General features: G+C 42.7%; 1 protein-coding gene across 1 annotated transcript in view; it reads left to right on the forward strand.

Moving 5' to 3' along the window:
* The window catches only part of PARD3B (par-3 family cell polarity regulator beta), a 412,598-nt gene extending 385,942 nt beyond the window's left edge, over positions 1 to 26,656 (forward strand). Inside the window, exon 23 of the mRNA XM_040604211.1 lies at positions 21,888 to 26,656. Within this exon, the coding sequence (XP_040460145.1) occupies positions 21,888 to 22,242 (355 nt within the window). The 3' untranslated portion in view covers positions 22,243 to 26,656. The remainder of the gene's footprint in view (positions 1 to 21,887) is intronic.
* Positions 26,657 to 27,478: the final 822 nt, after the last annotated feature.

The raw sequence follows: 27,478 nt of genomic DNA on the forward strand, positions 1-27,478 counted from the left end.
ATGTTACTGAAAAACGTGTGTTTTTGTTGAGAAAAGGGGTGGGGCTGGAAAGGCAGGAAGAGTCTTAGGAAATAACTGTTAGCATGGAAAAATGAGTTCAGGCTGTGTAGTTGAGTGGAGCTGTATTGCTGTGGCTGGGAGGAGACCGCTGAGCAAGCTGGTAAGTGGCTCACAGGAATATCTGTCTTAAATGTAACATGCATCTTAAAACTGGGAAACTTGCAAAGGTATTAAGGAACTAGCCTTGCAGTACAGCGGCAGCATGTAGTCTTGCTGTGCCGGAAGCTTCTCTTCAGGTTGACCATGCAACTTGCACCTCTTAAGGCAGTAGCTAGAAGCAGCACATACTCCACTTCTGGGTAGGAAGCCAGAAAGGACAGTTTTGATCACCTTGCCTGAGCCCTCCAAGACCTTCTACAGTTTTGCATCAAACTGAATTCCAATTTTGATCTGTCACATTACTTTTATAAATGTATTTACAAAAAGCATCTAACCTCAAATTTAAATGTCACATTGTGGAGAATTCATTACATTCTTCAAAAGTTAATTATTTTACTGTTTAAAAAGATTATGCCTTTTTTATTTTTTTCTTAAGTCTGAAATTACACAATTTCAGTTCCTAGATACCGTGGTAAATATTTTTTCTGCTAGATTTAAGAGCCAAGCCCGCAAAAAGCTTCCCTTTCAGTATTTCTATGCAGTGATCTTTTATGTTATCTTTTAGCCTCCCTTTCAATAAATTAGCACTTAGATCTTACACTATAGAGCATGAAACAGCATTGACTCAAGGGACCAGAGTCCCCATACAGTCAGTTTATGAGGTAGCCTCTAGAGTCGAGTCAAAAACATTTCCAACTCTTTGGATCAAAAGCAAAGTTTCTGTAACTCCTGTGTCACGAAGAGATAAGATTCCTCAAACAGAAGGAATGGATTACTTGGCAAGTTTCATTAGTTTTTTCTTGCACTTGAGTGTTCCTGCCTTTATTTTACTAACCAAGTTTATTTCAAAATGCAGGATTTCTATAATTTAGTCGAATCCCAAAAACATCATCAGAAAGTGACTTAGCACAAATGACAAGAAAACATTGCCTGTTAAATAAGTCATCATTACCATTGTCTAGCAGAATCTGAAATTAATATACTGATATAACTTAAATATATATAGTGTGTGTTTTCCTAGTTAACAAAAAGAAATCACAATTTTAGTGCAGATTATAATTAGCTGTAAATCACCTTGTCAGAGCAGTCCCAACCTATGGGAACTGACTAACCAAGGATCACAGATGAAAAAGCAAGGTTTAAAATCAATTATTTAAATCAAAATTCCCTGCTTGTTGGTTTAACTTATTCCATCCCATGTTGAAAAAATCTGTCCCTCTTCTCATTTTGTATACTTCGTTTACCTTCTTCCTTGACATTCCACAGTACTTTATGCAGCATTGACGCAGCAGTGCAGTCGTGATTATAGCCATCAGCTGAAGGATGTGATGTTCGGGTTGTTTTTTGATGTTGACCCATCTGCACTGACCAAGTGCCATGCAGTGGCACAGTGGTTCATAGTAACAGTGTTGCTCTGTCCCATAATACTGCTGCTGTTCTGCCAAGTTGTGTTCCAGGGACCTTCTTAGCGCTCAGAAACTTCTTAGCCATAGTCTGCCTCTCAGTTTTCCACGGTTCCTCTCTTTGGTGGACTTCATTACATGGCTCTACTGAATTTGTGTTTGGGGGTTTTTGAGCTCAAAATTACGCTTTATGGCAGGCAGGGGATGGCAATGCTGATGCAGACTGCAGGTGTCACAGGGAATGCCATTGCTGCCTTGTAGCACTGTTTAAATTGGAGCATCATTCGCCTGGTTAAAAAAAGCATCTGCAGATATATTTTTATAAAGGGGGGGGGGAGTTTGCCAAAACTTTAGTGGCAGTGAAATTATTATCAGCCCAGTACAGAATCACCAAAGTTATGTTCTGTCAGTGAAACCGCATTGCTGGACATATGCAGTTACAAAGCAAATCTAATAACTTTTGATGCATAAAGTAATACACAATATTTTTAGTAATGCCCAGATTTTCCCTTCAAAGTGGTAGAAAACAGTGACGGGCAGGATGATGGGAAAATATTCTGTATTTCCAGGTAGCTGGAAAAAGTCTGTATCTCCGTCAATTCTCATATTTAAAATTAAAAGAGGGTCAAGAGAAAGATTTAAGAACTAATTGTGAGTGGTCTTTTTTAATTTTTCAAAACTAACCATTATTTTTTTTAATATTCCCCTGACATAACTGCAAAGGTAAGAAGACTTGATGATTTGGAGTCTTACATAGGATTAGAGCTAAGTAGGGCACAAACATGAATGGCCCACCTAATTTCATCATCCTAGTCATGTGAAATGTAAGTAATATTCAAACAATGTGTTCTACAGTATACTTGATTATTAACTTTCTCTTCTATTTTAATCATCTAAAGTAGTATCAGTAACTCAGGAATATTTTTTAAATATTATTTTTATCTTGACAGCTGTACTTTCATTGAAAATGCAGCAAAATCTTGTCTGTATATATCTTCCAGGGTGGTGATCTAATTATAAATGAAATGTGTATGGTTTTAGTTGGGTCTTAAGTCCTGGCAGATGAATTTAGAGTCGGGTTTAATGGAAATACTGGTCCTACTCAAGGACCTCCAAGTTACATTGCAATAAATAGCCACGGTGAAATACGGGCAAAGAAGGTCATTCTTACATGCTAGAGCACAAGCTTGGGAACCAAGGTGGTGTGTTCATTAAAAAATTAGCCTATATCCGATATCAAACAGTGTAAGATTTGCTTAACTAACTTCGCTTAACTCTGCAAGATAATAAAACTGAGTGCTGTGGAAACTGCCCAGTGTCTCTGAGATGTCAGGGAGGTAATTGTATTTCAAGGACAGCATCCAAATCCATAGCAGGACACCAGATTTGTGATACATACGTGCAGCAGAAAGCTGGAAGTGCCTTGTTGCAACTTGTTCTGTTTTATCTCAGTTTCAGTTCCTCTGCTGCAGTGTGCCATGGTATTAATATCACCTCAGTGTTGTATGTGAAGTCTGAAGGCTTTTTTTGTGTATGTTGTTGAAATACATTTGTCCAGTAACGTGCAGAGTTTATAAATAACTTGTGTGTACCTTCTACAGGGAGTCTTGGGCATTAAAAGCAGAGCAGGTGGGAAAGGATCAGTGTACTGTAGAAGTTTTAAAACATGGTCTTGTGTCTTTCTCTTAAGACTTGCTGAAAGGAGGAAAGAAAATTTTTAACAGGATCACAATTACAGAAATCTCTGTGGTGAATTCAAAAGGAAGGAGATTTGGTTGTAAAACATACCTCCAGCTTTCTAATAAAGTAGAAATATCACTTCAAATGAGCAGGATGCCTCTATCCAAACCAAATTAAGTCTTAATACTGAAAAGGTATACTTTAGAAAGTCAGAAAGGTCGAGGTTCATGACATCAAATCATGGATTGCAGCTGGCAGGCTACCTCTATAATTTCCATGGGAATAACTAAAGAAATTTGACCAAAGAAAACGTCTGCAACAAGTAGGACATAGCTTGAAAAGAACACTAAAAGCCAGATGTCCCAGAAGAATACTTTGGAAATGTAGGAGGTAGCAGACAGGGGTGGGTTTTGTCATTTTTTTTAATAAGTCAGTCAACTCCTCACAGCAAAAAACCCAGTTAATACAATGTGGAATAGTTTAAAAGCTAATTAATATTTTGAAACTGAACAGCCAGCTTTTTGCAAGGAGGTACTAGCTGGAGTAAATAAAAATACTTTCAAGTGTCACATTTACAAAAAACATGGATCTGGTATGGATTTTAGTGTATAACCAGGCATAAGGACCTCCCACTCAAACAAAGAGCACCAAGTTCAGCTTAAAAATACAGGAGGTGGAGGAAAATATTGCCTTTGAATAAAAAGGCTTGAATTAATATTATAAAATTTAATGAAGGCATGGAGACATTGCCTCAGAAAAGAAAGCTGTATTAACTATGCCTCCAGTGAGTAAAAGAACAAAACAACTGTTAGGGAACAAAATATTAATGAAAGGAAGAAGTGTCAGTACAAAATGGTTAGGTTGAGAAGAAGGATCTGTGGCAAAAAGATAAGTGAATGCAAATTAAAAAGAAGATCATCAAATTAAAAAAAAAAAAAGCATATATCCCATCCAGTGCATCAACAGAGTGATGTGCTGAGTGAAACCTGGGGAATAAGATTTGTGCTACAAAATGCAAATCTATCCATTGCATTGTTGAGATGGATATTGAAATCACTCAGGAGACCAACAGGCTGGGAAGCTCAGCTGGCTGCTTTATAGGTGCAGATATTTGGAATAAAAACGTTGCTGCTTCTGTTGTGTTATAATTCAGAACTGATCAAAAAGTGTGGACTCTAGGCTGCAAAAATGTGGAAATAAGTTTTTTATTCTGTGAGACAGTGCATTGTAAAATAAGACAACTGTACTGCAGTTCTTGGCTTTGTCTTTCCCTTGATGAATAGGTCTGGAGGTGCGGCTGAAAGGTGGTTGTCAGCAAACATGCTTTAAAAACAGCTAACAAAGGAGAAATGTGGGAAGCCAACAGCATCAGGTGTAAATATATGTGATTTTTGAGGATGTTGGAACAGGATTCTTGAGTGAGCTTCCTGCAGCTCTCACAGGGTTGTGCATGAACCTCCTGTGTTCTATCACAGCTCAGCTAGGTTCCTGTAAGCAAGCAGCAGCTTTGCGATGGCACCAGTTGCTCAGAGCCAGGCTGCAGTTAGTTCTCCATAATCCAGCCAAATCCTTTGTCTCCCTCCAATCTTTGCAAAGCAGGCTCACTAAAAAAAAAAAAAAAAAAAAAAAAAAAAAAAAAAAAAAAAGAAACCACACACCACAAACGGGAAAGGTGTTACAAAGAACAAGGAAGTTGTACTGTCATGGTAGCAAGTTTCAAGCTTTTAATGGCAAGCCATTTACAGTGGGTCATTTATAGGTATTCTTATGTATGTATCTAGAAAAAGGAAAGATTATACCGATGAAGCAGGAAAGTGAATTGTATGTGGACAGTCTTAATTGAATGCTGCAAGATAATGATGGGCTGTGAAATCTCAGGAACTCAAAAAATATAGTTCTGGGTTCTTTTACAGACACATAGGGGACAGAGTCATAAGCACTCAGTGTGCCACCCACTGAGAAATAAGAAACAGGGTGAGGGAGATGTGAGCCATAGAGAAACACAAGAGCAGTGCTTTACGAAGACCTGCAGTTGTTTGTTATCCTTGGTGAAACCCTGCCTTGTGAGAAGAGAGCTTTTATATAAACTGGTGATTAAAGGAAAGAGGTATCTAATTTGGGATTAAGAGAATCACTGAAGAATTTAATAGTAAAATCAGTTGCTAGAGCAGCTGTTTCAACACAGGTCATACAATTGGCAGCCAAACTGCTTCCGTTTCGCAAGTAGGTGACATATTTAATTTCTCTGCGCAGAAGCCTTTTAAACACATATCAAGAGAATATTCTAAATTCTAGAGATTTTTGTCCAACTTTCTTTGCCCATACATTCACCTAAGGCTTTTATGTTGCTTTTCAACTGATACTTTAGAAAGTCATGCTTTGGGTATCTTGTTACAGATTGACTAACACTTTATTCTGCAAGAAATATTGTAGAAGCTAGTGTAAGCCTGACCAATAATCCATGGACATATTCATACCAGTTGCAGTCAGCAGTCAATTTAGACTGAGATGTGATCACTGTTAGAGCATATTCCTTCATTTCTTTGCTGTATGGGTCAGTCTGGTAGTAATTTGGTAAACTCTGATGAGGTTATTTGTTTTTTCCCCAGGAACTCTGTCCACCAGTGTTAGCAGTCTCTGTCTGTATTTTGGAGATCCTAGAAAAAGGAATATATCTTTGCCTGCTTTGTATGTTCTTCTCCACCCCATTCCATCTTACCACAGATACAAGTGAAGTAAAAGTAGGACTTAAAAATTAATATAATTCAAGGTTGTTGAAGAATTACAAATATTCAGATCACTAGTGGTTACGGACCAGTAACTTTGTTAAGAGGAAGCATGGAGCTAAAACTCCTGTTGTACTCTGTTAAAGAAAATTAATTCCTGCTTTCTTAAGCATCTTTACCCTCATCTCCAGGCTTGGAAAAGATGGCATTGTTCTAGCGTTTAATAGTTATGTAAATTAGCACTAATTTTGTCACTTAGCACCTGTACAAATTTTCTACAAGAACAGCTCTTTAAAATTTGGTATAAACAAAGCACAAGATGCACAGTGATACTGTTCTTTTGTCGATAATTATTTGGGAAAATCTGCATAAGCTATTGTCATGGATATGCCAGAAACACGCTAGCAAAACTTTGTAGGTGTGTGGTACACAGGCCATTAGTCAGACTTTCAGCAAGCTTTATTTAAGAAATATATTAAATACCATAATGCATATGCTAAAAACCACATCTTTATAGTAATGGTAGTGTCTTTGCTGTACTCAAAAACTTTGTCTGCCAAACATAACTTAATCTGGCTGTAGAGATGTTGACAGAACTCATACCTTCTGCCTGGTATTGCTGTAGCCTCCACTGCTGCACTCTGTTCCGTGTGGGCAGGTGAGATCCTACAGCTGTTGGAATAAGTATTAGTTTAAAGAGTTATTCTGCTTTGATTAACCATTCGATGAGGGGGGAAATGACAGGGGGGAGAGTGCCTAAGGAATCTCTCTCTGCTTCAGGCCTCCTGCCCACCAGGATGCATTTAAATGTTCGAGCAGTGATGAGGTGAGGAGTCATGTAAACTGGAAACTGTTCCTCAAGTCACCGTCTTCTCTCTGTTCACAGAGTAATTGATAGCTCATGTGCTTGCAACAGCTGAAAAAACAGCAGAACATGGAAACACATCCACTGTATAACATACATGGGAAGCAAGAGGAGGAGGAGAGTGTTAACTCTAATAGAAAGTGAATTATCTGCCATTTTTGTTCCGCTCCAGGTGTAATTCAGCAAGGAGATTGGATCTGTGCATTAGACAGTCTGAGACAGCACCTTGGAAATTGACAGCCAGTTCCAGGCAGAGAGGGCAGTAAATGTGTGAATAAAACCCAGCCCAGGTTACCAAGTAAAATCCCGAGCCAGTGGAGGTGCTCGGATGTTGAGTAGCTGGCTCTTTTCTTCATTTAGAGAAGAAAAATTGCCTTTGTTTTCCAGGTGAAGTACTTTGAGAGTAGTCTGTTGTAGATCATGACAAAACCTGGCAAACAAAACCAATCTCGGCAGGCTTTCACAGTTGAAAATCCATGTGAATGGCTTTTTGCTTGGATCTAGTGTTAGTGTGCTGTTGTACATACCCATGTGTCACCAGGTTTTGGTTCCTCATTTAGCATTTTTGTTGTGAATTTTGGCTCGGTCTAAGATGTTATGCTTTAAAGAAAAGGAATATTTGATTACTAAAAACTGAGATGTCTTCAGTATAAAAAGAATGTATTTTTAGAAGTATGTATGGTCACAGTTTTTCCCTTTGTTTTGCTTTCTTGAAGAGGTAGTAGATACGCTTTTGAACTGAAATCAACCATCCAAAACAATAGCTGGGACAAAACGAGTCGAAGAAAGGACATACTAGCAGTCTTTCCAAAGATCCTCAAACAGCAAACACACTTTATAACTATATGTAAAGCAATTAAAGATTTCCAAAATCAGTTAAAAGCTTTAAGGATTCCAGCAGCTGTGCTCAGAAATCCTGTGTGGCTTTGCTGCGCGTACTGTTTCTTACAGGCAGGCTCGACTTCTAGTAGTCCTCTGATTAGCTTTGATGGGGTCTCTGAAGGCATCTGAGTTTCTCACTGCCTAGGGAATTAGGCTGAATTTAGGCTGCCTCAATACACCCGTGCTGGTTTTGAGCATTTTCTGTAAGGATACCGTGTGGTATGCGGCAGCCCCCTCTGGAATGGCAAGTGGAAGCAGCTCAGCGGAACAGGCTGTGCTGCGGTACTGACTGCACCACGCTCTATGGCAGAAAGCAAAGAGCAGATCTGTTTGAGATGAAAGGAAGTGTTTTTTTTTTAAAAAAAAAAAAGCCAACAACAAAAAAAACCACAAATTCAATTAGTGAGTTGAAATTGAGTTGGGGTTTACAGCTTGAATTTTTAGGCCCAGATCCATCAGAGCACTTAAGCACCTGCTTTACCTTGAATACATTTTGTTTTTCAATAGCAATCATTTGCCTCGCTATCAGAGGCCTCCAGGAAACCTGGACTTAAACGTGCATTGTAAAACGTAGGGGAAGGATGGCAGACAGTCAGTGGTACTTAAGAGAAATTTTACTTTTTCACTACCTGCACTTTCTGTGGCTTAAATAATGCCTCCTTAATGTTGCCGTAATGCAATGCTTTTTGCTAAATACCCTGTAAATAATATCAGGAAAGATTATTTAATGAATAATCTGACTTTTTCTTTGAAGAGACTTGTTACTGATCTTAACCTGGAATCTCTTTAGTATTACTGAGGGGAGTAGCAACCTTAATGTCATTTTGGTTTTGATTTCTTTGTGTGAAGGGCTGAAAGCTCTCCCTTCTCTCTCATCACCAAACATCTGAGGAAAGCTCTGTTATTGAGAGATTACTGCAGTGGTCCTTGGTCTTAGAGAGATTTCATCAGAAACATTTCGGTTTTAATGGACAATGGAAAACGTTCAGCTGTCCATTATTACACTTCTTTGTACACAGTCTAAAAATATAAATGGAAATTATAATTACATCTGTAATTCTGGGTCCCAGCTGAAATCACTTTAATCCCGATGTGAAAAAAAAATCAATACAGAACCCTTAACCCTGGTCTTTTCCTGCTTAGACATTTCATTTTCAGTTGTACTAGTTTATACCACAAGTTTTATAAGTTTTTCAGGGGACTTTAGTGTACAGAGGCTATTTTGCATCCTCAGATAGTATTGCTGCTTTGTGCTTTGCTGACTTAGAAACTGGAATGTTCTTCTTGAGTAATGGTTTATATTGTAGCTGCTTGATATGACAGGAGATTTCTCCCTTTTACTTTGTGATCATTAAAAAAAGAGGTGCCTTTGAAATGTTGCAGAGTTCTTTTAAAGAAAATCCCATTTTACTGAAAGTAGAATTACACTTATTTTCGTTAAAGAGGAACCCAAGTCAGCATTCAAGATTTAACATTGTGGTTTGGAAAAGATGTCATTCTCAACTCACCATAGGTTCTTTCTACTATATTGTGCTTTTTTCCTATGGGATTCAAACAGTAGGTCTGTCAAATATTATCATTGTTGGGGTTTTTTTACAATCAACATCTATAAGTACAGACATGCCAACAAGTGTTTTGTGTTTCTGAAACCTGCACCTTTCTGCAAACCTGGACTTAGACTAATAGTTGCTTTGGTTTGAGTTGGCTTCTGGGGAGGAAAGGAGAAGTTGCTATGCCATAAGGCTTATGCAGACTATTAATTGTCTGCTAATTACAGCTTCTCCTGAAGCATCTGGTTCTGGCGATAGTCAAAGACATGATACTGCAGTTTAGGGCACACTCTGTTACATTGCCCCACTTGCCACACTATTAATAATCATAAATGTAACATCCATGTAGCAGAGGTGTGCTGTTCATCTGGTAGATGTCTTGTTTCTTAGTAATTGCATATATGTATCCCTCTAGATCATGAGGACTCAAAAGTAAAAAATAAATGAACTACATTTTGGCCAGTCTTTTCTCTGAATACGTGAAAGACACAATTGAAAAGGAATGTTTCCACGTGGAGTGAGGCATTTCAGCAACCCACATCTAGTACTTGAGCTATTTATTTGCTGTCTAAGGCTGTCAGGCTTTAACTTCCTGACTTCGTTCCAGGATACAGATGTCTCATTCTCTCCCTGCCCTCTCCTCCCCTTTCAGATACCATTCTCCTATACAAGAGCCTAATCCAAAGCTCATTGAAATGCTTCCATTGACATCCAGAGGCTTTGGCTGAGGCTGGTTGAGTCTCCAGCACAAAGTTCCTCATCGCATTGAGTTATTCAGTCTTCTCAGCCTGATATTTAGGCAGAGCACAGGTCTCTTTCCATCTTTACTTCCCTCTGCAAAGTATCTTGATGGTTTTTTTATGAGCATGCCACTTCAAGTCTATCACATCACGCAATCCGAAAATACTTAGAATGATACTGTAGTAGTGACCTTTATTGTTCATTAGTGAATCAGCAGCTAGCTTACTGTGGCTTTAAATGAGCTATATAAATTGGTTGTTTTTTTCAGTGATGATTCCCTTGATTTGAACATACTAGAGCAAAGATAATTGATTGATTCATTATGTAAAAGATTGTTTCAAGTTAGAGGGTGTTTTTATTTTTTTATTTTTTTCCCCCACAGCCAAATTGAGACATGCTGTCTGGAATCTTTGCCAGGTTCTTACCAGGATCAGATCGGGAAGTGCAATTCTTCTCTTTTTCTCACTGATGGCATGTAGTAGCCTTCCTGGATGGGGTAGGGGTGCCTCTCTGATTGTGGTGGTGTTCATCATGATCTAAGATGAAGCTACTGACAGCATCAGATCTTGCACATAAGACTACTGCACACTGTAGCCTTTGACACATGACATATATATGTGTTCAAAAGAAACTAAAGTCTATACCTGGTGGTGCTGTCCAAAGCCTCTCTTTGCCTCAACATTGGCTTGCCACTATCTTCCAGCTGCTGTGCTGTCACCTCTGTAAGGTATCACTGATTAACAGCTGTTGACATTGCTTCCATTGCTCAAGGATGCAGTGTTTTGGTGTGTCTTTAAAGCATTTTTTTTTCTGTCTTCTGCTGTATGCTCCCACTTCCAGCTTCAGCATCCTGATGTCTTCTGTTCTAGGTATGTGACTAAGCTGATATAACTGTGTTGCCACAGGCTGTGCTTGCTCTCTCTAGAAGGTTGCCATGCTCGAAGAACTTTGCTGTTCCAAATTTTATCTTGTCATCTGGCATGAAGCATGGTGTGCAGATGGCACAGAAGAAATTTGTTTAGAAGCTACATATCTCCTCAGTTACAAGTGTTGGGGGGGAGGGGGGGAGGATGTACATATGTCTGGGGTGTTGATGATTGCACCAGTTCCCAAAGAGCAAAGGATGCTGCGTGCCCAGGGACCATGCTAGTAAGTCCTGCTGGATCCATGGTGCTGCCCCAGACCAGGAATGCACGGCGGACAATCACATAGATCTGGTGATGTCTCGTGTCATCTTGGACTCCTTGCAGGCATTGCCAGGGCTGGCGCTGCTGGGGAAGAAACCAAAGAAGAGAACAGTAGCCAGGCCAGGAAGGGGAAGTGGCAAAAAAAGTGGTGGGAGTCATGGGCTCCAAGAAACCAAACTCAGACCTCGTGGAGGGAGGCAGAGAGGACAGCAGGGGATGTGACATCTCATCGTGTTGTCATGTCTTCCCATCTCCAGCCTGTGGTCTAACATGATGTCCACTGACTTTCAGATTTGTTTTTCTTAAGGAAATGAAGTCCAGCAAATTGAAAAGGGTAAGGGGAAGAACTGAGCACAGAAGTGGATGAAAGTCAGCAGTCAATTTGTCTTCATCTGTCAGTGGCCCACATAGCTTGTATATATCTATAGGCATTAAAGTCAGTGCCATATATACAAGTAAAACCTCTACCTATGCCCGTAAGGCTGGGTTACGGTGGTTGGGAGCTATATTGTGCGTTTCCTCCATGCTATGTGGTTCAGGTCTCAAAGCACCGTTAGAGTGATGTATTTGGTAGCAGTGGTGTGTGTGTGTCTCATTCACACACAGCTATTCTGCAGGGCGTGTTGAGGGGGTGTTTGAGGAACTGAGCAGATTCACGGCTGTGTCTCACTTCTCCAGAATCTGCTTCTGCTACCAGAATCTGGTGCGCTAAACCCTCCTCATCTGAGCAAGTCAACAGCCTGTCCCAGGCTGCCGCCTTAGAGAATGGCAGGGACTTTGTAAATAAAGGAAACAATTGAATGATAAGTTCACACTTCAGCACACTGCTTAACAACCTGATAACAGTTAATTACATACAGTATTTTTAAATGCAGCAACAGGGAGATAACTCATGCAGAGATGGAGCACAGGCACTTGGGCCTCACGACTGAAGGTTAACCTTTTACTGCCCATGTCCCTAAAGAGACCAGTGGCTTGCAGCTCTGGATCTCACCAGCTTTGAACATTTACTGGCTAGCAGTGACTCAGGGCCATCCGTGTAGCGTTTGTTCAGCCACAGGTAGGGGCAGGGGGAAGCTGCGCTCAGCCCTGCAACTTGCAGGGCCCGGTTTTGCAAGAGCAACCTGTGCACTGGCAGGCGGGAAATGCAGGGTGACGAAACAAGGGACGTCTTCACCGTGGGCAGCAGGTAGAGCATGTCCAGTCAGCAGTAGCTCTGCTTGCTGCAGCTGCACTGATGTTCGTGTAACTGTAGAAGCTCTTAAGGAAGAAGCCAGCATAAACACAGCTGGAATGGGCTGCTTCGCAGGGCACTCGCAGCCGTCTGCGAGTCACAGCAGCTGCAGTCAGTGCTACTGCGCTCCGGGCACCGGGTGGGACGTTTCCGTCTCTCTTAGCTCGGTGGGATTGAGGGGTTTGACCCTTGTTATTTAAAACTCAATTTCAGGACATCTGCTGTCAGAGCACCCGCAAAGTTTGTGACTTAATGCAAGTCTAATTAACCGATTTGCCTATCCAAATCTAGAGATTTACACACTTCTGTAGAGGCAGCTGTAAAGTTACAACTTCAGCTGTTTATCATGCCCTGAGCCTTTAAATCTCAATTATTAAAGGTGGTGTTTAATGGCTGGCTGGAAAAGGGGTGGTTACCAGAGTGTTAATGGAGTTGGGCAAGCCAGGAAATCTATAATCTAATGCCTGTATAGAAATGAATGGTTCTAACAAAAGAAAATATACAGGGGGGAGGATGTACTTACAGGCTGTTTGCCTGTTTGGGAGCAAATCAGTACATGAGCAGCAGGGGAACAATGGGGACTGAAATACTGCCTGAAGAAAGAAATAAGAGCTGCTTGTCTTTACGGTCCCCCAAAAAGCAGCTATCATTCTCCTCTGGATCTTGAGCTTTGCCTTTGTTCCACAGGGGAAAAAAAAAGAATGACACATCTCGGTGAGTTTAACAGAATGTCTGGACCCAGAAAGAAATGAAATGGAGGGAAAAATAACCAGCTACAATCGGTTTCAAAAATCATTTTCCTTTTTTATTGAAGCATGGTTTTACTACCCAGTTTGTGCCATTGGAGGCAGAATTGACAGCCATGCTTCATCATGGCAATGGGAGAAAACGCTGCAAGGAATGCTTTAATTTAAATGAGAGATACTTTGGAAAAAAAAAAAAAAAAGCCTAAAAGCTCGGTAATAACATTAATAACCACTTCTTACCGGTTTTTACTAGCCCACTAAAGATCAGACAGCGTGTTAAGATCCCAGCAGCTGAATAGCAAAGACCTGGGTGCAGGTTGTTATTACTTAGGAAGGTTCTTTTAATGATTTCTGTTATTTGTTGAAAATAATTTGAACAGCACAGCTGAATAATCACCATGCTTTAAATTCATTTCACGTGAAAAATGAGAACAGGATAGAATTTGGGTTTATGTGTCTTTGGAAGCACTTTACAAAAGCAGCATGGATAGCAGTAGCGCTGTGAATGGTTAGGCGAAGGGAGGAGGCTTCCTTGCTTGGGAGGAGTTCTCCAGGAGCCTGAGCAGTGTGTTTGTTTCCTTTTGAGAGAGGGATTTTGGTAGGCAGCAGAATTTCTTTTAAATCAAATTAAAATCTCCTGAACCACCACAGGACCTTTAATTTCTACCCTGATAGCCTCCAAGAAAGCACGGATCGGCAGTAGAGGTTTGGGTGAGACAGAGATCTGGGTAGTATTTCTGGCTTTTGTGCTTGGGCCAGCATTGTGGTCTCACCTCTGGGTCTCTCCCTTCTCATTGCTTGCCTGCTCTTGAGGGACGTAGCTGGCTCTTCTCGTGGCAGGGATAGCGGGGCCCCCACGTCCTTTGGAGCTATTGCACGTTCTACTGTAACGCAGTAGAAATACTGCTGTAAGATGCCACTTCAGCATCTTGCCCCAGTGGCAGTTCTGCATGCGTTCAGTACTTCTTCATATTAGTTTGAATCTGCATTGAAATGCAAAATTCAGCTGAGAAACTGAAACATTCACTTCTCTTGCTGGCCTAAGATGCATATGTCCTTTAAAAAGAAGTTTTCTCCCCTCTGGTGTAACTTGGCCCGCATCTCAGAAATGTGACGCAAGAGACCAAAGGCCAAGAACTCTTTTAGTCTATAGGAAGAGCTTTCGGCCCCTGCTGATCTGCAAAACAAAAGACCAAAGGGACCTTAAAATCTCATCCAGGTCTCTCCCCGGCAGAGCATGGGGGTTCCTGAGCAACAAGCATGACTGCTTAGCTTTGAGAGTAGGTTACCGATGCCAAGAGGTTAATGACTCACACGGCATTATGTTGTGTTGAATAATGAGTAACATGTGAAATGACACATGTTGTAATGACTTGCTACTTAAAGTACCAATCTACTTAAGATCTCTTTAAGCTTGAAGAGATCACAGAATAGCGATGTCTTGTTCAATAGGTGCTACTTTATTTTGTGCCTTCTGGTAGAAGAGATGTACCATGCCTGAGAGCATATGAACAAAACAAGTGAGGAATTGAGTAGGAAGGATTATTGGACTAGCTGTTTTGAATGCTTATTGGGCATGTATAGAGCACTGGCTAGCATATTCGGGTTTTTGTTGCTGTTGATTTGAGGGTTTTAATCCTGATTATCGCTGTTCCTATATTTGTAGGTTGGATTTAGGGAAGGAAAGAAAGGGGAGCTTTGCCTACAGGATGGGATTACCATGTCTGAGGTCTGCTGTGGGAAATAAGCTAATGCTGGAGCAAAGGAGTAACGCAGTGTTTTACTGCTTTGCTGATGGGAAGGGGTTTAATTAAATGGCACTCTAAATTCTGATATTAACCAATCTGTGACATAGTTTGCTCCGTTAGGGGTTGAGAACCATCAGTTTGCTTGCATGCAAAATAGACTGTTCATGCTGTCATAAGAAATCTTAAATAATCATACTGTAAAGTTTTAAACCTGTCAGACTGCTGTGTTCCTGTCTTAAGAGTTGCCTCTGCAGTCTGCTTATCTGCATGCAGAGGTAGTATCTGACTAAACTTTTTGCTTGGTCCTGGATATAAAAACAAGTAGGACACCTAAATTGCTAAGAACTGCCCAGGGAGCTGCTAGGGTGCAACTTCTCTCAAAACATAGCCCTCAGCAAACAAAAAAGGACTTTGTTCTCCAGCCATTTTAAGGCTAGACTTCAACTAGAGTAATATAAATATGCCTATGCACTTGCCTTTTGGGATTGTGGTGCTTTTGCTGATTGTTTCTAAATATTCCAAGCTGTGATACTGTAGAGAGAAAGGAAAACTGTGCATATAAGCTTTTATGTTCAGGCCAGTCGAGGCCACTGTTTAACTTTGCAAAATTGCCTGCTAGGGAGGAGAATCAGGCCTGCCTGCATTGCATCTGAAATGTACTCTTGCTTGAATTTCAAACAAACTTGTATGGATCCCTCATCCTCCAAATCTAAAACAAACATGAATACTTTAAAAAGGGGAGAGAGATACTTTTCCACTCCCCCTCCCCCCCCACCCCCCCACCCCCCCGTAACACAGGTCATGAAATGATCATTATTTTTATGGGTCTGCAAAGCCTGTAGAAGTCAAAGCTATGTAATATACATTGCAGAGTGTTCTGCTAATCCAGTCCAACCGCAGTCGTGCCTGGCCCAGGGATGAGGGTCTGGTAACTGGAAACCTGACACTGAAGGAATTCCAAACACAGTTTTCAAACTAAAAACAGCTCTCTCTGCATGGCATGTGCTACGTGAGAGCCAGGGATTGTATTCGTTTACGTTATCTGATTTTTTAGCCTTGTATTGTTGATAAAAGAACAGGAGAAGAAAGCACCTCCACCAGCTCAGCTCATAAATAATCTGTGTGTGGTGTGTTTGGGGTTAGTATGACATTGCTAGACATCTGCCGCCTTCTGAGAGATACAAGCCTCTCTCACAGACAGCAGCCACGGAGCACTTCCTTGTGCTGCAGATTCTTCCTAGCACTGATACCAAATTTGATTTCTAGTGGCTTTTTAAATGCAAAATCCATCATTGGAAGTATTGGTCTGAAACGGCAAAGAATATTTGTTATAGGAGTATCTTGCCTATTAAGATACAGAGGCAGACTTTAATGAAGCTCAGAGTCATGCAGTGATTTTTTTTGAAACCTGCAGTGATTTTTAAAAAAAATATATATTAAATTATGTGCACATTGAATATTAAGCAACAGAAGTTCTTAGTGCCATTGACTACAAACAGCACTGCAGTGTCTTTAATACTATATCTGGAGAGATAGGGACTACGTGGTCTTTTTAGTCAGTTGTTTTTAGTGTATGTTGAGAAGAGCTTTATAAAGACAGTGTAATGTATTTGATACTGTAAGATTGTTTGTTTGCATAATTTAATTCTTACATCAGCTTCTCCTTTCTTCTTTAAAAGTAGATCCTCCTGGCTGAGAACAAACAGCATGCAATCACAATGCATACAGTAGAGTTCTTCACTGAGAATTTGGACATAGATAGGACCTTGTTGCTTTCCCCCGTTCTTTAATCGCAGCCTGAGCTGCCTGATGCCATCACCCGGAGTCTCTGTATGTCTTCCTTAGACATGAAAGAGACTGCAGCCAAATGTGGGCTTTCCATTTGCCACTTAGTCTGTGGCTGTCTTTGAAGTTTATTTCAAGAAGTATTCCCTGACAAAGTAAGAAGGCAGTTTTTCATGTGAGATTATATCCCTTGCAAAATATTCCCTCAGCAGCCAGGAGACAGTGATGTAAGAAGAGAGCATTCCCTTCCTTGCTTTTTAGCAGGTACTAAGAGGGTGACCTCTGTGATTCTCCCTATAGAACAGAGGCAAGAAAAACTCTTTGTCATGATGAAATCCAAACCCCCAACATGATGGGGCACAGCATGAACAGCCAGACCGTCATTTTGCTTTCCTTTCCTTTCAGATAACCCAAGCATGTGTCTCGTGGATGATGTTAAAGGTGACCTGCAAATGGGGGTTAACAATGAAACGGAGTAAACTTGAAATGAAATAATTTTTTTCTGGTTGTTTTTTGAAGCATCAGGTATTTAGGCCAGTCTGCCCTGTGAGATTCTCCACAACTGAAGAATTACTGAAATGGGGACTTTAAAAAAAAAAAAAAAAGTGGAACTGCAGAAAGAAAAAAACGTTTTAGTTAGGTTTTTGAAGCATAGAGATACCTATCTAACTTCAATGACTAAATAGCATTTTGGGTAAAAGAAGCCTTTCTTAAGTATTCTGAATCCTTTGGTTCAGTTTTAAATAAACATAGAAGCTCTTAAAAATCCTGCAGCAAAGCCAGAAAATATTAGATTTTATATTCTTTGTGCTTGGAAGATAAATAAAGCAGGGATAGAGTAGCTCAGGCTTTACTTGTCATAGGAAAAAAACAACAACACATATACTGTTAACTGAACGTCAGTCACGATTTACCTGCTTTATTTAGATGAGGCTACTTTGGCTCTTAAAGCTTAAAATGGAGTTCTTCAAGTTCTTCCCTGGTGAATCATTTAGAAAATAAACCAGTAAGAGCTGCCACCCAGCATATGAAATGATATGGCGAAACATGTTTGCAACTACCCATGTGATCTATAATTTCCCTGCAGGGAAGTTGAGATTTCACTTCCTCACAGTAAAATGAACATTTTAAGGGGCACCTTGCCTGTGACATTTTTGAGGGGTGCATTTTCACACTGCCCCACCAGTTGCACTCCTTCCTTGAACCTGGTGCTTCTGCCTCCCTTCCTTTCACTGCTTGCTTCAGAAGCAGCAGCCTCTGCTTTTAGCTGGACACGCGTCAGTGGTATCTTCCAGTGGGAGCCAGCAGAGCTGAACTGTCAGCAAAAACGCTTTTTGAGCTCTGAGATCAGTTCCTTCTCAGGATGTTGTGCCAGCTTCCCTACCTTCTGCCTGCCATTAATTTCACTGGACCCCCAGGTCAAACAACTGGCCAAAAATCTGGAAAACAGCTGAGAGTCAGAGCAGCTCCTACACAGCATGTCCTCTCAGAGGGCACGCTCCTGGACTGGTCCCTTTGAGTGGCTAGACCTGCTTGACCCAATTTGTGGATTTTTGATCACTCCCCTGGGTCACTGATTTTCCACTTGAGGTTATTGGTTTGACCCCCAAACCTTGGGTCACTTGGGAGGTGTGATATGGCCCTGTGAACTCTGAACTCATCAGGAGCCAACAAAAACAGCCAGGGAGGGGAGAAGAATTTCATTAGGGCCTCCTCAGAGGTGGCAATGTCTGCCAAGTGAAAAGGCAGAGGTGGTTTTTCTTCTTGCAGAAACAAACATTGCATCTACAAGGGGCTGCCAAGTAGAAAGTGTTTGGTTTGAGTTGTTATGGCAATTTCTTTAAGGATAAACAACGGCATATACTTGCACCCCGTGAGCTCTCACGTGGAAACGGTGCTGTGTCAGAGGAGCCTGCTCTTCATGCCGGGAGCTGCCCTGTCTCCCGGGCTCGCTCCTGATGGTGACAGCGTTTCCACAGCCAGAGCTTGGTACCTGTACGCGTTTCTTCTACCTTAAATAGATTGACTTTCTGATGGTTAAGTTGACACACTTGAGGAGGGAAGAGCTGGTTTTTCCTGTATTTTCAGTCTTGTCAGATGGAGGTTTGCGTCAGAGGTTTATGGACGCTGGCTGGTCGCACTGAGCAGCTCCCGAAGAGCAGGCTTCGCCGGGCATGGCGGGGAGGTGGGGAAGGATGAATCCTCAGGAAATAACTCAGCCTCAGCATGTGGTGCTGGCCGTAAAAGGGAAGAAAAGCGTTGTCACTGTAGCATGTGTACCTGCACACATGACACCCACTGGGATCGCCAGGGGAACTGGGCTGCAGAGTGTGGTGCAGACACAAGGATGTCTTTCGTGAAGTTTCCTCCGGTCATGCTGCCTAGGGGCAGCCATCTGGGCAGTTACCAGCATTTCCCAACTCATGCAGGAGTTCTGGTAATCACTGGTTAGGTCACTGCTTGTGTTATTGCCAAGGCTGCTAAAAAACCCTCACATACCTTCCCCAGGGCTTTGCTAAAGGCTCCATATGAAGTGGGTTCAAGCCTTGTCTCTGTGTACAGCCTCTCCTCCCAGCTGCTGAGCCCTGACTCGGAGGAAGACACTCGAGAACGATACCACCTAGGGTGTTTCACCCTCAGAGGAGGGAAACTGGTGCTGAGAGTGGACAGACTGGGTATTTATTTTTTTAAGGAAAGATTTTTCCCTATCCACATGTTCCTCTGCAGTTTGTCTACACAACCAGAGGTGGTATTAATTATAATTATAAGTGAACTAATGATGGATTTAGTTTTGTAGCATAGGTAACAGCAATGAAGACCTGATGGCACAAGCTCAAGCAGCTTGGGTACGTACCTCGGGTCTGGCACACTTGCTGGTTGCTCAGGCTCATCTTCACTGCACGGTCCTAGGTCAGTGCTGCTTGAATGCTCTACCCTCTGCACAGTCACAGCTTCTGTGGCAGCAGTGTCACACTGTCCCCTAGAACCAGACTGGCTGAGCTTTCCTGGAAACAGCTCTTTTGGCTGGATAGCACAACGCATCCGCTTCTTTTCCTGCAACATCCAGAGCTCTTGTGTGAGTTGAGGGATGAGCTGTGTGCTAAAGGCTCAGTAGCTGATGCGGGTGGCTCAGTCCTGTTCTCAACAGTCATTTTGGTACCAATTAATCTTGAATTTGTTATTTTAGAGTAATTCAATTTTGCAGTTAGAGCTGGCTCTTCAGTGAATTCTTGAGCAGGTTCCAGGCTCAGTCCCCTTCTAATGTGATCCACAAGAATTTGGTTGATTATAGCTGCTGATGAGACCATATTATAAAATCTAATATACAGGATTTTGAGCATTATCTTTATTAAAAGGTGATGGGTGCAGGTTTGACATTTCTTCCTCTTGGTTTGCTGCTTGACAGAAAGCAGTTCCAACCATTGAAGAAGCTTTTTTATGATTGGAACGGTGTTTTTGCACACAGAGGAATTAAATCTGAGTGTAATGGGACTGACTTAGAGAACAAGTTTTCCTATAGAAATACATGGAGCAACTGTTTTGTCTGCTGTGGAAATTAGGCTTTGTTGCAAGGCATAGGTGTGTGAGCAGAGACAGCAGTTGTCTCAATACAAGCAGTAAAGAGTCCTTTTAGTATCTCAGAGGGTGGCTTCAGGCCCTTCAGCACTTTGTCTGGACTATCTCACTGGGAGGGGGGGAAGCTGGGAGTGCCTGTCTTTTATAATGTTCTGTTTTTAAAGCAAAAAGTGTCTGGGGAGCATAGGGTCCTAAAAGTCCAAGGCCTGGAATTCTTCCTTTTGCTGTTTCCATTTTAAACAGGAAACATTTGCACTAAGTTATTCCAGGGGGAGAATTGTAGGTTCATTTCAAGGCAGATAGTGTTTGTTCATTGCCTATGTCCATGATTTACCCCATGGGCTTAAATGAGTGCAGCAGAAAACCACATGTTTTGTTTTACTTCATGCAAAACAAGTTCCAGTGGAGTCTTGAGAGCCCAGATTAAGAAAGAGGGAGCATGCTTGTAAAATCACTGTGTGAACAAAAGAGAGGCATTGATGAATTGTGAACACCTGATCTGCTGTACCAGAATGATGACTGTTTTAATAAATCTATGCAAAGAATATTTAAACAGCCGATGAGTTCAGTCCGGCAGCAACAGAGCAGGTGTAATTGATTTATACTTTCAGCCTCTGTTTTGGGTCAAAACCCTGCCATTTTCCTTCAGCTCTCACTTGGAGAGAAACTTCCTCTGCAGACAATGGGAGGTTTTGACCAAAGTGCAAAGACATTTGCAATCGGACTGGCAAAAATTCCTAATTGAGTTGAACTTTTTGGGATGCTCTGGTGACAATTATTTTTGCCATTTCAAAAGTATCACAAGTTAAGCTGTACTAGGAAAAAATATCAATGCTTCATTAGTGCAAATCATGGAATTAAGATGCAGAAAGCTACAGAGAGAGCTCTGTGGCACATCCTCAGGGATGACATGTTCAGATGTTGCTTTTCACGTGAACTAGAGCTTGTCAGATCCATATTGATGCAGGTAAGTTACAGGGCTGTTGTAATATCAGGCCTCCTAGATCACAGGAGGGGTTTTTTGAAACCCCATTGGCAGCTCGCCCATTAAACACAGGTATTGTAGCCTGACATATCCCTAGTGTTTCTTCCAGGAGTTCCAGTTTTTCCAGCTATAGTGTTTGGAAAGTTTTACAGTCTTGACATGTTAGGAGAAAAAATAGTGGGAAATGGCTTGGAAAGCGTGAATATTTGTGCATGTAAAGCTTATGGGATTTGCAGACTTGCAGACCCAACTCATCTGTTTATCCTCAGGCTAGATAAGATTCAGTCAAACATGCATTGTTTAGAGGGGCTTTGTTTCCATTATGGCAAATGGATCACAGGAGGCTGACTTTGGGAGCTGAAGGGCTCCAGTGCTCCCCCATTGTGAAAGGGCTGTGGTGTGCGCTGGACCCTTCCTCCAGCGTCCTGGGTGTTACGGACTTTTGTAGCTTGCAGGTGGGAGGCTTGTTACCCTTCAGAAGTTCTTTTTATTCATCTGGACCTGTCATGCTTGAGGTGGCATTTCCTTTCCTAAAGTAAACATAGATCATGAGTACAATAACGTGTCGCTGGGCTAGTAGACTGCCTTTTTATGTGCTTTATTATGGTTTTTCTCCTCAGGCGTGGACCTGCAGAGCCACTGGAATATTTAACAGGGCCACGAGTAATATACAAAGAGAGAGATCTTCCCTACTACCAAGGAGGACAGCCTGTTGTCCACCCGTCTAAGGGGAACTACATGCGTGTGCCAGACACAAGAGTGGCAGAATTGCGGTACCCCCAGTACTATCCAGCCCAGCCTGTCACAAACCAGCATAAAGGACCCCTCCGGCAGGATGTGCCACCTTCCCCTCCTCAGTCCCACCGAGCACCAGCTTACAATGAAATTGTCCGACACCGTGGGACCAGTCCAGACCAGTACCAGTACAGACAACAGGATCCCAGGCAGAAGAACCCCATGACTGCAGCTGTATAGCCACACACTGGACTGGCCAGCACAGCCCAGGAGGAATCCCGTTGGACATCGTCCTTGTAAAGTTGTTCCCAAGCGTAGCTGCCTGTAAGAATGGCACACGAGACCTGGAGTCGTTCTTACTGAGCTGGGCTCAGCGTACGTGCTTTCTAACAGGCAATATAAAGCCACATGAGGTACGATGTGTTTTGAGTATGTGAGGTACAGACAGTTGAGTATTTTGTAATTCCTTTTAAAAATAGAAAGTGGCTGCTAGAAATGAAGCGCAACACTTAATACACCTCAGGGCTATTAACCGAATCCAGTTACACCTATACAGTACGTAGCTGTCTGTATAAGGGCAGAGTTTACTTCAGAGTGCTGTTGAAGAGCTTTTAAGCGAGAACGCAGCATTCAGTATGGACCTCATGCAAAGCTGGGGATCTTGTGTAATCCAGTGTGTGATCATGAGTTGACAAGGGACTGCTGCGAAGGTAGCAGCCACATTCCAGGCATGTTCAGACCAGCAGCTCTGTGCTTTAAGGATGCTGCAGTTCCACATTTGTAATCTGGCCTCTGTCTTCCTCTTTCTGTTTGGTGGTGCCAGCATTTATCTTGCAGCCTTCATTTTTTGCAGTTTGTGTAGCGAGCTTCTCCTCTTACTGCACCTACTGCGTTTGGAGTAAGGCGTGAAGTTTTAGCCGCCGTGCTTGGGCAGGCTCACAGAGGACAAGGCAGCCGCCCACCTAAGTGTATGTCTCTAGATGTGCGTGTGTGTGCGCTTGTGAGTGTTTCTTAGCACGCACTCTTTAAGCGTAAACCTCGGAGATCAGATCCTCAGCTGCTGCCAATGTGTCGCTCTCGGGGTTTCAGTGGAGCTGGCCTATAAGAAGTGGCTGAGGCAGTGACCGCGGGCACGGACTCCGTAATTCGTATTAAGTTCCTGTATCAGGTCTTGCCTTGGCTCCGGCAGGGCAGCCCCTTTCTGGCCGGGGCTGTGGCGCAGTGCCTGCCGGCAGCGTGCCCTGCCCTCGCCAGCCTGCCACCGCACCAAGGCACCTGTCGGTGCGGGGGCCACCCCCGGTGCCCCCAGTGAAGCTCAGCCTCAGGCAGTGCCAGGCCAGTGCCAAGTGCCAAACTACTCGAGTTCCTGCAGCCAGGGGCCAGCAGGGAAAGGGGGTTTTCACAGCAAGGGGTGAGGGAAAAGGCAAGGGAAAGCAACAGGGAGGGCTTCAAGACCCTGGGGCCCAGAAGGAAGAGGAGGGAACAGCTGTTTGTAGCAAGTTGTTTGCAGCATTGCGTAGGAAGAGATGTGTGGATGGGGAGAGGGGGCCAGCAGCGCAGCAGGGCTGGGGGGACAGGGCAGCGGTGTATGTGCCTGGCCCTTTGCCCTGCGCAGCCTGAGTTTGCTCTGCAGCCAGCCAGCCTGGGAGGAGGTCAGAAACGTGTGGGACCTGTGCTACCTGGCCCAACAGCACTGTGGATGCTCAGAGATTTGTCTCGAGGATTTTGTCACAGGGAAACCTTACAGACTTGCCACCTAGAAGTATATTTTGTGAAGTTTTCAAGTGTCCTTAATTCCTCTACTTCTGCCATTTGGGGAGTGTTATTAAACTGTTTGGGCTTCTCTCTTCATCAGGAGAAACTGGCCTGGCCCAGGATTAAGCACAAGAGTTTCTTTGATGTCTTTTTGACACCTTTGGTATGCAACAGATTAAATCACATAGGTCACTCCCCAGGTATTAAATACCACCAGGAAGGTTTGTCCTCCTAGGAGCGTGTCCCTTTACTAGTTACCCCTGGGAAAAGGGCTCGTTAGAGTAAGAGGTCTGCAAGGTGCAGGGCAGGGTGGGTCTGTGCACTGCTGCTTTCCAGGGGCCACCCCAAGCAGATACTGGCCCTGATGAGAAGCAGCATTTAATCCCAGGCAACGTTTCTGCTGCTAATGCTGTTGAGAGACTGGCATAACCCGGGGGCACAGGAGCACGTGCAGCTGCCAGGCTGGCCAGCAGGCTCTATCCTTTTTTTTCACACTGATCTCTACCCATCAGCGGGGCTGGGAAGCAGGGAAGAGGAGACAGCTTTGGAGTGGTGGAGGAACATCTCTGTGATTCAGATACAGGGCTGGACTCCCTGGGGCAGGGGCAGACACAGCTCTGAATCCAGTCAGGAAGAAGCATTGGTGGGAGGGAGGGAGGGAGGGAGAGGAATGCACAGATTATGAAGCAACTGCATTCGGTTCTTGTTCCGTTTCTTTCTGCCCTCTTCCCTAGTAATGTAAGAGGGAAAAACCTCTGGAGGGAGGGCTGGATGTAAAGTTGGATGTCTCTTGGTACCCTCCATAAATAAGGCACATTCCCTGAGGAAACTCATCCTGTCGTGTACGTGCTGTACACAGCCTTGTACTTCTCTCAAAGAGTTTTAGACGCTGTAGGATATTCAGCCAGGACTTGGCAGCCACAGGGTAGCCACTGGAGTTATGAAGGCCCGCTGAAAGTGAAGCAAAAACAAATTAAAATACTTTCCTTTCCCTCCTTGAAATATAACCCCTGATACATTTGATCCAGCTGTAAAGAAACTAATATGGTTGCGACAGTGGCTTTATCAAGCCAGGCCACAATTAAGAACAGCTCTGAATATAAGCTACTGCCTTTATAAATCACTCTCAACTAACCCTTCAAATGGCATCACAGCACAGTGAACAGAACTTATTTACAGTATTTCAAGAGCCAGGGCCAAATAAAATCTGGATGGAAACAGCTCCTGGGTTATTTATAGCCTTTGAAGGACCTGCGCGATTGTCTCCCTGTAACCTGAATCTCTCCTTAAGACCTCCCCTTGACTGCATCGGCTCCACTCAGTTGAGGCGGACAGATCAAACGAACACCTTCTGAGCTGTTAATCTTACCCAACAGGTTATTAAATGATGCTTCTGCTGTTAGACCAGTACAGAGCTTCTTCCAAAAAAAAAAAAAAAATGCTACAAGTATAATATATGGATGCATCCTACAGGTGAGGAGCTAAGGAGGAAGAACAGCCTGACCTAGCTAGGGGAACAAGACCAAAAAGTATTACGGAGCACCTCATCAATCTCTGGTGCCATTGTTCTGGGAGAAAATTGCCATTTGCTGGTTTAATATCTGGTAGAGGTATGGTATTTTCAAAAGTATGATGTGTAACTACAGTATATATAGTCAGCTTCTCTGCAGTGTAAAATGTATGATTTTAGCACCATATTGTGGAAAAATATGTACCGTGCAGAATTCACGAGGTGCTACAACTGACGGTTGAAAATACACACTTGCAAAATCCAAAAGAGCCGTTAAGTAACAAGTTGTTCTTTTCCCCATATGTCCATATGTTTGGGAAAATTATGAGTCTGAAAAGCTCTTGACATGTAATTGCCTCGCACTCCCTCATCCAAAATGTGCCAGTCCAGCAGCGAAGTTACTGACGTAGCTGGTGTGAAGGGAGAGTTTGGGTTTGCCACCGGAGCAGCGTGCCGTGAGTGTGCGTGTGAACAGGAGTCAAGACAAGGGGGAGAGGGGCCCGCTCTCACGTGAAGCTGGAAGCTTTGATTTCCTGAGCTGGTGGCATGCAGCCTGCATCTCTGGCTCTGGCACAGGGCCAGCTGGGCCCAGCAGTTGAAAGATTAAGAGATAGAAAAAGAGCCTGTGGATTTTCTGAGTGACCACCCACTAGTGAGCCATGATCTTGGCCCGTGAGCAGACGTTACCACTGTGATATATTAAGATGCAGAAGTCTCTAGGCACCCCTCAAATGCATAAAGAGATATCAGTTGCCCTTTGTGGAGGGAAAAAAAAAGGGGGTAGGGAACTAAGCATTAAAAAAAAAAAAGGCTCCTGCCTTGAAAAAGTGCATGCAGCCCTGAATTCTAATTCACTCCAGCTTCCTGATCTAGAAATAGCTTCACATGCTGCCTAATTTTTTTACAGATGAATTGTGCTACCTCCTCCTCCCAGCCATCACAGATTTGTTTATCAGAGAGTTAGTGCTGTGAGTGAATCCTACCGACTGCTCTGCCAGGGCCGCATCCTGACGCTGCGCTGAGCAGGGACTGCTTTGCACTTCCAAAAGGCCCTACACCTGTGCTCTGTCACAGCTGTTCTGCAGAGTCTCTTAAGCCTTGCATGCAAAATCAGAAGCGCTATTCGCTATCTCTGCATAGAAAAAAAGGCTTTATAAGACACTATTCTGTTATTGCGAGGGAGAGAGAGGTGTTTGTGATCCTGGCAATACCTGTGTGTTTAAGTGAAACTGATTTGAAAATTGCGTGTGATTGTCTTGGGGGAGAAATTCAACACACAATTTGAAAAGTTTTTTCTAGTACCACATCAAAGATTTTGATCTTTTGTTACATATGGCTATATAAATTTTACCTGTTTTATTTTGCATTAAAATAAAGGCTTTAAGACTATATATGATTATGTATGTGTATGTGCAGTCGTTTTCCTCTTTGTATCTACAAAGTAATCCGCACTCCTGGATGTGATTTGATATTAGAAGATCATGCGTGATCAGGCCGGGTAAGGATCGGTAAGGTAACTTTTTGACTTAAAAAAACAAAAAAAACAAAAACACAAAGACACAACAGCCCTGTGCTTCCTTGTAGAAAAAAAACATCATAGGTCTTAACTTGATTCCCTCTCAAATCTGCATTGTCTTCAGTTGTAGAGCCGGAGTCCTGATTTCATAGCCCTGATTGAAGGGAGAAGTGAGAGAGAAGTCCCTTGCCGTCTTGACGAATTTCAGCTTAGGCAACTGCATGCTTGTTGCTAAAGTTCCCCAGACAGTTTCACCCCAACGTCGAGCTCTTCACTTGCTGTTGATAACAACGGAGGTGTTCTGCAGCTGTGCAGCAGGGTCCCACCGGCTGAGGCTGTATTTCAGCGAGATGGCTGCAGCAGTATCTTGTCGGAGATTTAGGACTCCTTGAAAGTTTTGCACAGGTACGTGAGGTATGTGGGTCATTTCACTGAAGCTGATGACACTGCTTTTCATACTCCAGATTATGCACAAGCACAAATGAATCTTTATGGGATCAGAGCTGCTGCGTTGCAGAGCACACTGAGATTCAGGCAAGAGTGTTATATTAGATTAAACAATTTTCAAAATAGCAGATACTTAAGTGAAAAGAGAAGGAAGAATGTAGCCTTTTCAAGATGAAAATTTTGTTTTATTACAAAGAAAAAGGGAAGAGTAAAAGAACAAAACAGAAGAACAGGAAAGTGCCAGGAGG

The sequence above is a fragment of the Falco naumanni genome, chromosome 8 (assembly GCF_017639655.2).
Source record: "Falco naumanni isolate bFalNau1 chromosome 8, bFalNau1.pat, whole genome shotgun sequence".
Taxonomy (NCBI): Eukaryota; Metazoa; Chordata; class Aves; order Falconiformes; family Falconidae; genus Falco; species Falco naumanni.